At 39.2% G+C, this 15,399-nt stretch overlaps 1 protein-coding gene across 3 annotated transcripts in view; it reads left to right on the top strand.

Moving 5' to 3' along the window:
- The window catches only part of LOC136886098 (TLC domain-containing protein 3A), a 48,728-nt gene that overhangs the window by 21,883 nt on the left and 11,446 nt on the right, over nucleotides 1-15,399 (top strand). For 2 of the 3 annotated variants that reach the window (XM_067158833.2, XM_067158831.2), the window contains exons 3-4: nucleotides 12,620-12,908; nucleotides 13,865-13,966. In XM_067158833.2, the coding sequence (XP_067014934.1) occupies nucleotides 12,620-12,908; nucleotides 13,865-13,966 (391 nt within the window). The remainder of the gene's footprint in view (nucleotides 1-12,619; nucleotides 12,909-13,864; nucleotides 13,967-15,399) is intronic. The other variant, XM_067158832.2, reaches the window with a different exon arrangement.

Below are 15,399 nucleotides of genomic sequence, written 5' to 3'. Positions count from 1 at the left end.
AGGCTGCCACAAGGACAGAGAATGTCGACTACACAGAATTTTGTCTTCTAAGTTATTGGTGAGCTAGTGTGCCAGATAGAAATAACCATCACAGGGCTCAGGAATAAATTCAGAATGTGGCATCATCTATGGTTCTTCATTGACTTCTGCTGAGGTGGCATCCATCTGCTAGGTGGAAAAAGCACGAGACTTCAGAACTCCCCAGAATGTGTTTCCTACTTAACTAAATAATAATAATAATAATAATAATAATAATAATAATAATAATAATAATTGTATGACCCCCTGTGGGTAGGGGATGCAGACGAAGAATACACCCATGGTGTCCCCTGCCTTTTGTAAGAGGAGACTGAAAGGGGCGACCAAGGGATGATTGAATTATACATGAAACTACTTGTGCTTAGTACCATCTAGCGGGGAAAGTCATGGGTCGCTTTTATTTGCGAGTAGTACCACTATGTTAGGTACACAATAGGTTTGTGATTAGTAGCAGCAGAGAGTGGTTCACTGTGGGTTTCCAAAACTTGTGATTAGTACCATTGTGAGAAACACCACGGTCTGGGCATTGCCTGTGATTAATACCACTATATGAGCGACACTGTAGATCTGCGTTGCCTTTGATTTGTACCCACTATGTGAGGAATGCCACGGGATAGTAAGAGTCCCTGTGATTAGTACACCTATGTGAGGTGCACCATGGGTTTGTGTTGCCTACAAGTGGCGCCATTATGTGAAAAACACCAAAGGTCTGCGTTACCTGTATCATGTACAATACTGGTGAGTAGTACCATAATGTTTGGAACACTGTGAGTTTACCCTACCTTTGATTAGTATTGCAACTTGAGAAATATCATAGTTCTACTTTACTAGCGATAAGTGCCATTATGAGGGACCGTTGACCTGGATATTGAATCCCTTTTGATAACAAGCATCATCGATTCAGTATTGTGCTTTGGAAGCAGTCCCTTGGTCAGTCATATATTTTCTGGCAAGGTGAGGCATTGCGGGTCAGACCCATTGATGTTTTAAATTCATATTCATTCTTCATCACGTTTTGAATTCTGGTCAGTGGATGAATTTTGTACTTTTAAATTGTCATTGTATTTAGTCTGATTTTTGACATTAACACTGTAATCAAGCCTGCAGCACTACATGCATTTAAAACACTGATCATTGGGGGCAGATCATTGATTAAAGATGTAGAGAAGCAAGAGAGAAAAATCTTAAGAAAAATTTTTGGACCAGTCTGCTCAGGGGGAAATCTGGATGATAAGGAAATCTCATGACCTGTACCAACACTCGGAGAAAATCTGACACATTTAGGAAAAGACGTTTGAAATTTTATGGACATATTCTCAGAATAAGTCATCCGAGATTGACCAAAAGAATTCTGAACCTTGCCCTATCAATGAAAGTAAAAAAACAGTTGGCTGCTCGAAGTTGGAAAAGATCTTCAGGAAATAGGCATCACAGATGACATTGTGTTAGACAGATCGAAGTTCAGAAAATTAGTCGACAATCATTTTTAAAGATCATCCAAGCTCTGCCACCAACAAAACCTGGTCATAAGATTACAAGAAAAGCCACAGCGAGAAGATAAAGGGATTTTGGGAGAAGAAACAGGCAACTTCAGCTAAATCAGTTCAATTGTGCTCCTTAGTTGGGCATAACGAAGAAAGAGAAAGAATTGTATGGCCTCAGCTACCTTATGCAGAAATTTTAATTTGACCCCATCTGGCTGTCTACTCGCCAATTTCAACGTTCCCTTTTACTCGACGCCTACTAGATGGCAGAGTGAATCAAATCTCTCTTGGGTGTCTACAGCTGAATTTTAACTAATTTTGTCGGATATGCGCCGTGAGATCTTTTATGTGTCAACATCGTACGAAATGGAGTGTCAAATGGACTTTCTTCTGCCCTTCAAAAATGCGACTTGTCTCTGCCGGGTTTGAACCCGCTATCTTGGGATGCAGAGGCTGACACCCTACCACTGATCCACTGAGGCAGCTACTTAACTGAAAAATAAGGATAAAATCTTGAACAGACTACTTTAGTTTAAACTTTTAAATTAAAACTTGTTAATTGGAATAATTATAATATTTTGTCTGTCCATTCAACTTTGAATTAACCAAGTTCCACTGTATTATAATTCTTGTTTGAAGTAAGCGAAGTTGTAGTTTTACAGAACGGTTGATAATCATGATCATAGCCATAGGACCTCTAGATTCACATGGAATCTGAACTCTAGGGACCTTCAAAATTCCGACATACCTTCTCTTTCCTTGACCAGCAAGACAAAGAACTAGTTTCTTTGTAATGATTTGTGATGAAACAATAGCTCCAAGCCATGCTAATGAGCTCTTTCTTCCTTGAACATCTTAATGGTCTAAAACAAGGTCTCCAAACATTCACTTTACAAGGGCTACATGAACTTTCCCACTAATATCAGTAATTAAGTACAATGAGGAAAATTCTAGTATGTGTTACTTCGTTTACACATCCAGATATAGCAGTCAAACACTTCTCTGAAGGTCATTGGATAATTTTTCATAATATAAACATAATCTCTGTTCAGCATCCTGAAAGAACAGGGACAAGACTCTAAAATGCTAAACTTGACCAAACAGACCCTTACTGACACAAATTCAAGAGTGAAATACATGGGAGAAATCTCAGACGAATTCCTGATAAAAACTGTTGTCCGGCAGGGAGATGGATTGTCACCCCTCCTCCTCAACCTCGTCCTAGATAAGTGATGGAATGGGTAAAAGAACTGAAAGCACAAAATAGCTGGAACCCAGTAAATATTGGGACACAAGAAAAACAAGCTTGAAATTCCATGCTTAGCCTTCGCGGATGACCTGGCCCTTTTGTCCAGCGATGAAGTCATGGCGATAAAGCAAGGTGAAATTCTCCAAGAATGTGCTGAAAAGGTCGGACTTCATATCTCCTACCAGAAAACTGAATTTTTATGTTCAAAACTAGACACCCATAGTAGTCTCAATACAAAATACGGACAAATCAACAAAGGCCCTCACTTCAAGTACCTGGGCGAAATCCTCGGACCAACCGGACAAGAAAAAATAGCCCAAAGCAACAGTGTCCAAAAACTCAGAAGAGCATATGGGAGAAGAGGAATCTACAACAAAAAATGTCTCTCCACATTAAGATTAAACATTACAATACTGTAATCAAACTTGAGGCTTTATATGCAGGGGAAACTCTAACATAACTCTCACAAAAAGGGCAAACTCAAAAATACTCTAAAGGAGCGAAAAATCATGAGGAAAATTTTAAGACCAAGGCACGCGGAAGAAAATTACCGCCTCCAATCCCGGAAATCCACAGAAAAATGATACAATATTATGGCAGACTTCAGGAAAAGGCTAAAATTTTATGGAGGTAATTATGTTAAGAGGCTACCAGAAACCAGACTAACCCACAAAATTCTTGAGTTGTTAAACTGAAGAATTTCACTTGGACACAGCAAACAAAAGCAAACATGAAGAACGCAAACCTTCGGTGTGAAGAATTTTGAATCAGAATATATATAGAAAGAAAATTGACATGTGGGAAGTTGCTCCCGAGAATGAAGTACCAAAAAGAGCAGGTACCAAGTGGACGGAAGAAAGGAAGAGGATCTTTAGTGAACAGATGAAAGCATCCTGGATCCTCCGCAAACGAAATCATAAATAAAGCTTCATGTGTTCCGAAAGGGACCATTCACGCATAATAATAATAGTAATAATAATAATAATAAAAAAACATAATATAATGCTGTAATTAGATTATTTATCAGATATTGAACAGAGAATTGAGTTCCATGACAGTTCGTATGTCAGAATCTGCTTTCATACTGTAAATGTTATTTGCAAGTAGCACTTCGCTTTTGATTTTATGACCTCTCTGGATGACCTATTGGTGAAACGTAACACACTATAAATAATGTTCCTGTTCTGAAGTTTCTTTCACCTTGCCCGAACTTTCCATTGTTTTCCTGTAGACAAGGTTTTCTATTAGCAGCTTATAGTGCACATGTGAACTAGATGTTCTGTGATGTTACCAACATCAGCAACATTGTACTTCCACAACCTCGAAATGGGATAGGTTCTTCATCAGATGACCACCTCTGTAATGTAATGTTTAACACTATTAGTTGCCTGGGTTTGATTCCCAGTACTGCCAGATATTTAAAACTAACAGGAGTGCTACTATGTGGTTAAAATAGTACATGCAGTGAACCTCCATTAAAGAAGTTCCTGAAAAGAGCTTCACCACCCATTTACATTTATCACAAAAGGCTTTTTGAGGATAAGACTAAATTATATGTGCTGAGTATTGCCTGTCCACACCATAATGGTAATAATGTCTTTCCTTATTTATGCGGTGTGTCTTCAGATCTGTCACAGTCTGTCCTAATTCTTTAAAGAGCAGAGTAGTTTTAACCATTTTTTTGTGGTGGCTTAGTAAAGACTAGTTGCTGTATCCGTGTTTCGCTGCGGAATTGTACATTGTATACGGAATTCCAGTGTACACGTTGTGAGCAAGATTGTATTAAGTTGCATGGCTCTTAACGTTACCCTAGAAATGTGACTGGGAAGTCACCAAACATCTTTTCTCATATGAAGACTGATTTTCACTGTAATGGTAGACCCACTTGCATACAATCAGTCACAATCAGGTTGGGGAGTTTTCATTATAATGGTAGACACTCTCCACCTGCCTTTTCACATCCTCAAAAAGACTGTCGTAGTGGTTTTCCCAACTGAAATGAACATACATTACAATGACGTCAGTAGGAATGGCGCGATTAAAAGCAATGCTTTCGTATAAAATACTCGATCAAACACCACACATTTTCTGACTTTTAACGAATAGGACTACACTGCCGATCTAACAGTCCAAAGTTCCAGAGCTGAATGACCAAGTTGCAGACAGCCGTGATTCATGAACACTCCGTCTTTTTTCGGCGGGGAGAGGGTCGAATAGTGGAGACTCCCAGGGCAAAAACTATGCCCTTTTACTAATCTGTTTCCTAGGAGTACCCGATGAGTCGGAAATATCACTTCACTACACTGGCAGCGAAAAAATATATCTGACTTGGAGGCAAACTTTTCCTCCAAGCCAGAGGTAAAACCCCCTCTTCACTGATAATTTGAAATAAATGAATGTAGAATTTCATAAAAGTGAAGAGGAAGAAGCTTTTCTTAAGAAACTGCTCTTTTCAGGGTTGAAGTTTGAGTTATTTAGTGAATTGTGGTGCTATAATTTGGAATAGGCCTAAATTGTTATTCTATACCAGGACATACTACTACTACTACTACTACTACTACTACTACTACTACTACTACTACTACTACTACTAAGTGAGCCTCTGGTTTAAGTATGCACACTGCTCTTCTAAACAGCACGTCAGAGTAGGGATCGAATAGCTGGAATACTATGAAGAACCAGTATGTTACGTACCAGCTGTATCAGAAAAAGTATGAACCAGAGGAGTGGCATGCTAAAGAAGAAAGTTTTCTAACTCCCCGGCATTTTCCCGCCAATATTCAGTCAGGCTATTATACTTGGTATGTAGCAGTAATCCCATCTATCGGAGTTGAGCGGCAGCATAAGAGACAAATAACATGACAACAAACAATGGTCAATGTAATGTTATTGTTGATCAATGTTATGTGCTTTCAATATTGTTGGCCTTCACATTGTTTTCTTCTGACTCTGAAATACCACTCTTATCATAGTCGGTATGGTAAAACTGAATAAAACAAATGATCAGAAATTGTATTCTCTGTAACTTTTGTTATGTAGTATTTTCGATAGGACCAAAAACATAGGTATTTAAAAATTAAATTTTAGGTGCCTTCCCCTAAACTACAATTTCATCCAGGGTGAATAAAATTGTTTATAGCTTATACTGTAGTTTCTTATTCCTGACTCTTATACCGATTTTCATTAAATTCTATTAACCCATTTTCTCGTGGCTCGCCGTCGCTATGGCCTTAGCAACAAAAATGCAAATTTATGAAGATCTGTGTTATCACAGCCGGTACGGTAAAAATGTATTTCATAAATGGTCGGAAATTTAATTCTATATAACTTTGGTTATGTAGTATTTATCGACACAACCACTAATAATATAAATATTTGAGAATTAAATTTTAGGCCTTCCTCTAAACTACCATTCGACTCAGCGTGAATAAAATTATTTATAGCCTAGATTATAGCGACTTATTCCCAGACTTTGCACACCAATTTATATGAAGATAGGGCCACTAATAACATAAATATTCAAAAATTAAATTTTAGGCCTTCCCCTAAACTACCATTTCTATCAGCATGAATAAAATTATTTATGGCCTAGATTGTAGCAACTTATTCTCCGACTTTTCATACCGATTTTCATTAAATTCTCTTTAGCCGTTTTCTAGTGATGCGTGTACATACATACATACCTGTACGTACATACATACATACAAACAGACAGAAATTACGGAAAAGTAAAAAGTGCATTTCCTTGTTACTATGGACATGACCGATGCAGAAATACCATTCTTTTCAAATTCTGAGCAATGTACAGACAACTCTTATTTTATATATATAGATGTGTAACATTTTCAGCTAGCTGGCTGTATCTCTGGTTTGCTATATTCCTGCCCACTGGTAGAGACTATGTTGACTGGCAAGAGATGTACAAGCTAAAAGGATAGTTATGACTAACGTTGATATCAGTCGTAGAAGACGCTAGGTTAAGGCACGTTCAGTACCCAGTCTCATCACGATCCGGTGGAATTAAGTGGTAACCGAAGTGAATGCAAATTATTCCATTTTTGAATTAGGACTCATAACAACAGTTAAGCAACATCACCCATGGTGAGTCCTTGGATAGTTGACAACTATACAGTATACCACGTGTAGACAGAACTCCTGCCCTTGCCTACACTGGGGCACAGTGAGATTGCTCCCCCACTCTGCAGGTACACAGGTTCTGTGAGATAGTTCCAAACACAGGCACCAAAATGTGCTGAGGTGCTACTTCTAATATGGGTGATCATTTTAATATTTTGAACTTGTGACCAGGCAGATGCTGGGCCACGGCTGCTTCCTTCCCACTGCTAGCCCGTTCCTATCCCATCCTCGCCATAAGATCTATCTGTGTTGGTGCGACGTAAGGCCAATTGTAAAATGTCAACTTCCAGTAGTGAATTTGTATTTTTGCTGTGCCAATCCTGCAGATTTCTGAGCCATGATATGCGATGTCTTCCAGATCCAGGTTTACCTGCAGTGTTACCATGAGGTATCAACTGCAAGACTAGACTATACTTTTCTCCCCTCATGTGACTGAGATACGAGTTTGAACCTTAAGGGAAAAGAGAAACTCAGTTGTTTCATTCATCCTTTCAGTTTCCTTGGTATTCTTGATTATTTTTCAGTCCACAAAATTTGAAGCATACGTTTGTAAAACCACATTTGGAAAGACTCCCAACATTTTAGTCATTCTGCGTTAGGTCCATCCGTCCATTCTGTACAGCAGTGTTGGAAAGACATATCATTTTTGAATGCAAACTCTGAGAACAAGATTGAGTTGCTTACTGTACAGAAGGTATTTTTCGTCTTTAACACAACTTCTTTCAAAGCTGCAAATAGCGTGCTGCGCTGTTGTTTGGACCTATATTCATAGTCCTGTGGAAACAGGCATCCTTTCTCCCATCTGCCAAACTATGGCACTGGAAGAGGAGCACCTCATGCACCAGGTCTGGTACGTAAGCTAACCCTCCCCTTCAGGGAGGGTAAAATGATAATCTGGAGAGGCCAAGGACCGAATCAAATCTCAATGAATTCTAGAATGACATTTTCACAAGAAGAATCTTCTGTGTTTGTCCTTTGTCAACTGTTTTCATCTTGTACCGTTTTCTCCTCCCTTCTTCTGTCCTTAACCCGGGCTGAGTGGCTCAGATGATTAAGGCTCTGGCTTTCAGAGCCCAAGTTGGCAGGTTCGATCCTTACTCAGTCCAGTGGTATTTGAAGGTGCTTAAATATGTCAGCCCCATGCCAGTAGATTTATCGGCATGTAAAACAATTTCTGTGGGACAAAATTCCAGCACCTCGGCGCCTCCGAAAATCGTAAAAGTAGTTAGTGGGATGTAAAAATAATCACATAATAATATAATAGTAAGAAGAAATACTTCTGTTTTTATCTCCAGCTTTCTTTTTATTCCATACTTCACTTTGTCTTCTGCCTCTGGTAGTGGAGTAATATGTTTGTTTATTATGTATTGTCTGAAGAATGTTTGGCTGCTGGTTTTGAGTGCATGTGACACTGAGTCAATGTTGTTATCAGAGAAAGCATTAAGAGATAAAGAAGTTTGTTTTCATACTTAAGGCGTGAGAGGAAAACACATACAAGGACATAAGTGCTTAAATGCAGGTACTAGTTCATGCTTTATCAGTTGCTGGCAAATGCACTTCTCTTTACTGCTGCTCATGAACTTGAGAAGAAATAAACAGCCTTTTCAACATGGCATTGTTTTTCTCTCTTGCCTCTGTGACCTAGCCAGAACTTTATTTATCATGTGACTAGGTGCATCATCTTGATCTTGAACTATCTCCAGTTGCCTGGGTGTGCTGTATGTGTCCCCTTCCTCTCTTCCTGTCCTTGCATCATTCTTTAACTTACTTGTCCCAATCTTGTGCTCTCTGCAGTACATCCTTCTTTTTCTTCGTTCAGTTTTATGACTGCATGGAATCACTTTAAGTCAGTCCATTATCCAAGTCTCTTCAAAGGCACTGTCACGAATCGTGGTCCTCCCAGTACTTTTTCAAGTATTCTGATCCTCGTGCCCTTTCTGATCAAAGTATTTGTGTTGTGGGTTTCTTTCTTGTGAGTGTGAAGGGGATGTGTCCTAGTTTTTTTTTTTTTTTTTTTTTTTTTTTTTTTAAATTTTATCTTATCTTTGGTGTCTTCTGGTGTAAAGCCAATTTCCTTCAGATTCTCTCTTATTTCACTGATCCATTTGCATCCTGTTGTATTTTTTGAGTCTAGACTATTCTGTACCAGTTGTTTCCGAAGTCTCGAATCCTGCATTCTCATTGTGTGTTCAAAGAATCCCAGTCTCCTTGTTCTAATAGTATCAGTGATGGGTTCCAATTCTTTATACACAACTTTGTTGGCTACTATCTGCCACACGTCCTGCTTCACTAGATCAATCCACCTTCTTCCTCATCTTCCCACAGGTTGACTTCCTCCTGTCTTTCAAATTCCTTTCTTGCAGTTCTGTTCGTTGGCATTTTTTTAATATGTCCAAACCACTTCAGTCTAGATTCCTAGATCTTGCTGAGGATAGAATCTCCTATGCCCACTTTTTCTCTTATCTTCTCATTCCTGATCTTGTCTTTCCTGGTCTTCTGTACCCGGATGTAAAGGAACTTAATTTCAGCTGCCTGGAGTTCAGAATTATCCTTATTGGTCATTGTGGTGGTGTCAAGGCTGTATGTAAAAAGCAGTGTGTAGTAAGTCTTGTAGAATGTCATCTGTGTTTTCAGAGGACTTGTTCATCCCATAGCAGTCGCCTTACTATGATGGTAAAATTGTATCGTCTTGTTGATTCGATTGTTCGCCTCATGTTTTGCCAGGTTGTTTTTCAAGATAATGCTGCCCAAGTACTTGGAAATCTGAAATGCTGTCCTGCTTTACTTCATTGAGCATGACAACTGGTTCGTTTTCTTCCTTTTGTGCTGCCACTGTCTTTGTCTTACTGATATTTAAGCTGGAGCTCTTAAACTCATTACTCCAGGCTCTCTTCCACTTTCTCTTCTGATTCACTGTGTATGGCAACATCATCTAAGAATATGAAGTCTTTCAGGTCACCATGTCCTTATCTTTTAAGTACCTCCTGTGGGTGGGGGACACAGACGAAGAATACGCCCACGGTATACCCTGCCTGTTGAAGAGGTGACTAAAAGGGGCGACCAAGGGATGGTTGTATTAGAACCATGAAACTACTTGTGATTAGTGCAATCACATGGGGAACACCATGGGTTGCCTTTACTTGCGAGTATTACCACTATGTTAGGTACACAATAGGTTTGTGATTAGTAGCAACAGGTGAGTCTGTATGGGTTTTCCAGTACTCGTGATTAATACCATCGTGAGAAACACCATGGGTCTGGGCGTTGCCTGCGATTAGTACCCACTATATGAGTAACACCACGGGAATACCATCGTCCGTGATTAGTACGCCTAGGTGGGGAACACCGTGGGTTTGCGTTGCCTACGAGTGGTGCCATTATGTGCGAAATACCATAGGTATAACAGTGTTTGGAATACTGTGCGTCTATGCTACTTTTGATTAGTACCGCAACATGACAAATGCCACGGTTCTACTTTACTAGCGATAAGTACCATTATGAGGGGCTGTTGATTTTGGCCCCTTTAGACAACAATAATCCTTGATTCAGGATTGTGCTTTAGAAGCAGTTCCTTGGTCGGTAAAACTATTGTTTGATAGTTTCTGGGTCGGATCCACTGACTGTTTAAAATTCATATCCATCCATTCATTATTCATCATATTTTTTATTCTGGTCAGTGGATGATTTTGAACTTTTGAATTGTAATTGCATTTTGTATACAATATTAAATTGCTAATTAGCAACAACTATACGTAACTGCATATCACAAGTTCAATTTCATAACGAGTTATCCTTCAAGTTTTTATCTTACAAAACAAGTCCTTGAACTTGTTATTAACCTTTAATACGTCTTCATATGTCTTCATATGTGAATGCAGCACAACAAGATTGTACAAGATCTGCTTATGAACATCAACTGGAATTGCTTCAACACAAAATAGTATAACAAGACTTAAAAGCGTTTGCATTTGCAGATGATGTAGTAATTTGGGGTAACTCAGAAAGATGTGGAAGAGAGACTGCAGGGGTGAAGTCAGGAGTTTGAGAGATATGGATTAAACATCAACAAGGCTAAAACGGTGGTGTTGAAGGTACAGAAGGCTGACAATCAGCCAGAAATCAAGCTAAATGGCACTAAGCTGGACAGTGTCACAGAATTTAAGTACTTGGGTAGTATAATGTCCAAGGATAACTTAGCTAAATATGAAGTAAACAGTCGAATCAGCAAAGCAATACATTTTTTACCTCCAAGTAAGACAGCTACTATGGGATAAACAAGTATCACTCAAAACCAAGATGACTCTATAAATCATACTACACCCCTATCCTCACATACAGCCTGGAAACTGCTACATTAACAAGAAAGGACAACTCAAAACTCCAAGTAGCAGAAATGAAGTTCCTACGCACAATGATCCAGAAGACCAGGAGGGATAAAATCAGGAATGAAAACGTCAGAGAAGACGTAGGACTAGAAGACACCTTACTCCAGAAGATCCAAAAGCAAGACTGAAGTGTTTGGTCATGTGAAAAGAATGAGCGCTAACAGGTCTGCAAGAAAGGAGTACGAAAGAGAGATCAGGGGAAAGAGACCAGTGGGCAGACCTAGAGAAAAATGGACAGACTTAGTGAAGAAGGATGTAGAGGAGAGAGGTAAGGATTGGGAGCGGATTTTGATCGAAGAATGGTTCATGAACAGAACAAAATGGAAGGGGCTCGTATACCACACCTGGGAAACTGGAGTTGGTCAACAATCATGATGATTAAATAGAAGGAAGGATCCGCCTTTCAATGCTCTGTTATTAAGTTGAACCAAATGGAAGTTACAATCTGTTCATTTTGGACTGGTTTCAACACATTTGAAGTGTCATTAGCCAGTTATCCTTCAAGTTTTCATCTTAGAACAAGTCCTTTAACTCATCATTGACCTCGGATACATCATCTTCATACGTCTTCATATGTGAATGCGGCACAACAAGATTGTACTACACCTGCTTATGAACTTCAACTGGATTTGTTTCAGCACGAAATAGTGTTGTTCTTTTTACTCTTTTGAATGTGATCATTATTATGAACATCAGTTGGAATTGCTTCGGTATGAAATAGTGTTAATTTTTCTACGTACTCTTTATCTGTGATCATTGTTTTGTGTTTTTAGATCTTTACATATTTTTGCACTGCTTTGCTAATTGGCTGATGTCACTTCAAACTTGTTGAAACTGGTCCCAAATGAACAGGTTGTAACTTCTATTTGGTTCAGGTTAATAGAGGATTGAAAGGTGGATCCTTCCTCCTATTTAATATTGTATATTTCTCTATTCAATATGGAACGAAAGTTTTTAAGTTCTGGTAAGGCTTGTACGTGATAATAATGGCTTGTGGCCTCCGAAGAGGTCTGGTGCAGGCCTTTCAGTTGACGCTGTATAGGCGACCTGCACGCCTATGGGGATGACGCCCTATCTGTTATGAATTCTAATGATGAAGACAGCACACACACATCCGACGACACCAGAGTCATCGGAATTAACCAGTGAAAGTTAAAATCCCCGACCTGGTCAGGAATCAAACCCGGGACTTCCTGAACCAAAGGCCAGCACGCCAACCATTTAGCCATGGAGCCGGACAGGCCTGTATGTCATAGCCAGACTTTCGACAGTTTTCTCTTTTACTACTAATTCTATATTAAAATAGCTCTCTCTTTGGTTTCTAGGACTGTGTCTGCAGTTCAGGCTGTTCTCTCTTGCATAACTGGTACAGTGGTGTGCGTGTGGTCGTGCACCCGCAACTTCCTCCGCTCCTCCCATTTCATGTCAGAAGCGTATGCCTGGTTTGGAGCTGCTTATTTCTTCTATGACATCTGGTCCATGTATCGCGTGCATGCCATCACCTTCAACGGACACAGCAAGCGGCTGGCTCGCTGGTGTGAGTACGTGAAGCAGCAGCCTGTTATCGTACTCCACCACCTGTTCATTGGTTCTTTTGGCTTCCTAATCATAGTGGTGAGTATTGTTTACATTTTTAGACTGTAGATTTCATCTGAACTGAATTACAGTGCAACGCTATCTTGAGCACGGGTAGGGTAACTACATAACTATTGAAGATGCATTCAGAAGAAAAGAACTCCCGTGTGTTATTCATGAAAAGAAAGAAAAGGACAAAATGGCTCGGTAATGAGGATATACGTAGGAAATAAGTGGACATTATTTAATCAGATTATTTAATATAACTGCACAAATTATGATGAAACATAATGTTAATTCCACTTACGTCTATTTTATTGGTAACTCTTTGAGGATCTAATGTTGGAGTTTAGATTTGCCGAACACCTCATTCGTCATCATTGGCAGTCGTTCACAAATGAGTATGATAGTCATCCTACCGATGTATCTTCAGATGACTGATTAAACTAGTTCACAATCCGTACACACTACAGCAAGTACAGGCTGTCCCACTAGTTCCCCCTGCTACTGTCTGGCTGAGAGTCAGGTCACCGGTAACATGCCTGACATACTAAGGGTGAACCAATGGCTATGGGTGGAGGAGTTCTCCTGGTAAATTCACCAAAAGCTGCTGCATTGCATACGGAGCAGGGACTACTAAAAGTTGAGGTAGATAACCCTGACAGAAAATCCTCATCAGTGTTAGAATTAGCGAGCTAGTTTGCTTTCAAACCTGAAAGAAGCCTTGGATATTTCAGTACCTTTGTGAGTATTGTTGTTAAGAGGTGGCTGTCACTGTAAAGTGTTTGATATGCACAGTAAATTAATAGTCCTCATCCTTTGGTGGTAGGTTGAAATCATTGGAACTGTAACCTGAAGTTTGTACGTAGGATATGCTTCTAGTTTTGATAAAAAGCTAATGTCTGATATTGGCCAGAATTTAGAAAAGTGAAATGTATGTGATATGTCCTTGATCGTATATGTCTTAATTTTGATAGATTTCTTGACCGTTTCAGTACCTGCGTGGTGGTCTTGGAGACTGTGTGTTTGGCTTTGTGTACCTGATGGAACTGAGCACGCCGTTTGTATCGTTCCGTGGTATCCTCAGTAAACTAAAGGTGAGATTCTATGGATTTGATTTATTCTTGAGTATTACTCTTGTGCTTCCTGTGCTCAACCATGTAAGGGAATTTGTTTTTTGTTTTTTTAACAATCTGCTTTACGTCGCACCGACATAGATAAGTCTTATGGCGACGATGGGAGAGAAAACAGCCAGGAGTGGGAAGGAAGTGGCTGTGACCTGAATTGCCAGATGTGAACATGGGAAACCATGGAAAACCATCTTCAGAGCTGCAGACAGTGGACTCGAACCCATAATTTCCCAAATGGAAGCTGATAGCTGTGTGACGAAAACCACGTGGCCACTTGCTCGGTGGAATTTGTTTAAGGCTGACTGTGATAATATGCAATTTTCTTCATTTTTTTAAGTTGATCAGATTTTGGCATACTACAAAGATATGCTGTTATACTACAACACAATTTCATATTTCTGTTGTGTGGATGGTCTGTGACCTGTGGATCCATGTATTCAGTTAGTCTTGAAGTGATGGATGGGGAATGTTCAGGATAAAACTAGAAATCGCTATTTATTTGTTCATCATAATCACCATCAACTTCCCTTTCCCAGTGTCAGCTTGGTTAGTATGTTAAGACAGACTCCAATCCTCAGAACTTCTTGCTACTTTTGATCGTTCAAAGATGGTGAATCGAGTAGTCGAACATGTCAAAAATGTGGCAATGCCTCTCATACAACTAGTTTTAAGTTTTCTACGGAATAAAACATTAAGAGAGAAATTGATTAGGAATATACATAGTACATATACTTTGAATTCGATGACAAAACTGTAGTGTGCATACATCATTTTGAAAATAAATCTGAGGTTATGGAAGTCATTTCTCTCATTCCAAACGGTGAACCTATTCGTGTTCTTCAAAATATATTTAGATGGAATGTAATTGATACTGTGATATTCTGTCAGTGTCTATGTGCTTCAAAATGTCGAGTGATTTAGATGCAAGTGTATTTTACAATAATTTGTGCTTGCCTGTAGAAATGTTTGGCTAGATCTTGGAGTAAAGCAAAACTTGTAAGTGTGACGGATGGAGCAATTTGTATATTGTTAGACATAAGAAATATAGTAGGGCCCACGAGAGTTGAAATCTGACAGGTGAGCGGCGAAAGCTGTAACTACGAAGTACGCTGCGTTGTCATAGTTACCTCAATTTGCAGCCTACCACCCTTTCAGACAGGCTGAGTGTTTAATAAAACATGTAGGCCTAGGCCTAATACAATTCATTTACCTTAACCGGTTCCTAAGCTCGTGTTAATAATTCCAGCATTTAAGACAGAACACGACATTATCGATATATATAAAAGATTTCATAATCACTAACAAAATCAACAGTTTCTGACAATAACCTCAACAAATGCATATGTTAATCACAGAATAGAACAACACTACCCACACTGATAGTTTTTTATTATTTAACT

Source organism: Anabrus simplex, chromosome X (assembly GCF_040414725.1).
Source record: "Anabrus simplex isolate iqAnaSimp1 chromosome X, ASM4041472v1, whole genome shotgun sequence".
Lineage (NCBI taxonomy): Eukaryota > Metazoa > Arthropoda > Insecta > Orthoptera > Tettigoniidae > Anabrus > Anabrus simplex.
Note: the sequence above shows the minus strand (reverse complement) of the source record. Positions and strands in the feature narration are given on the sequence as shown.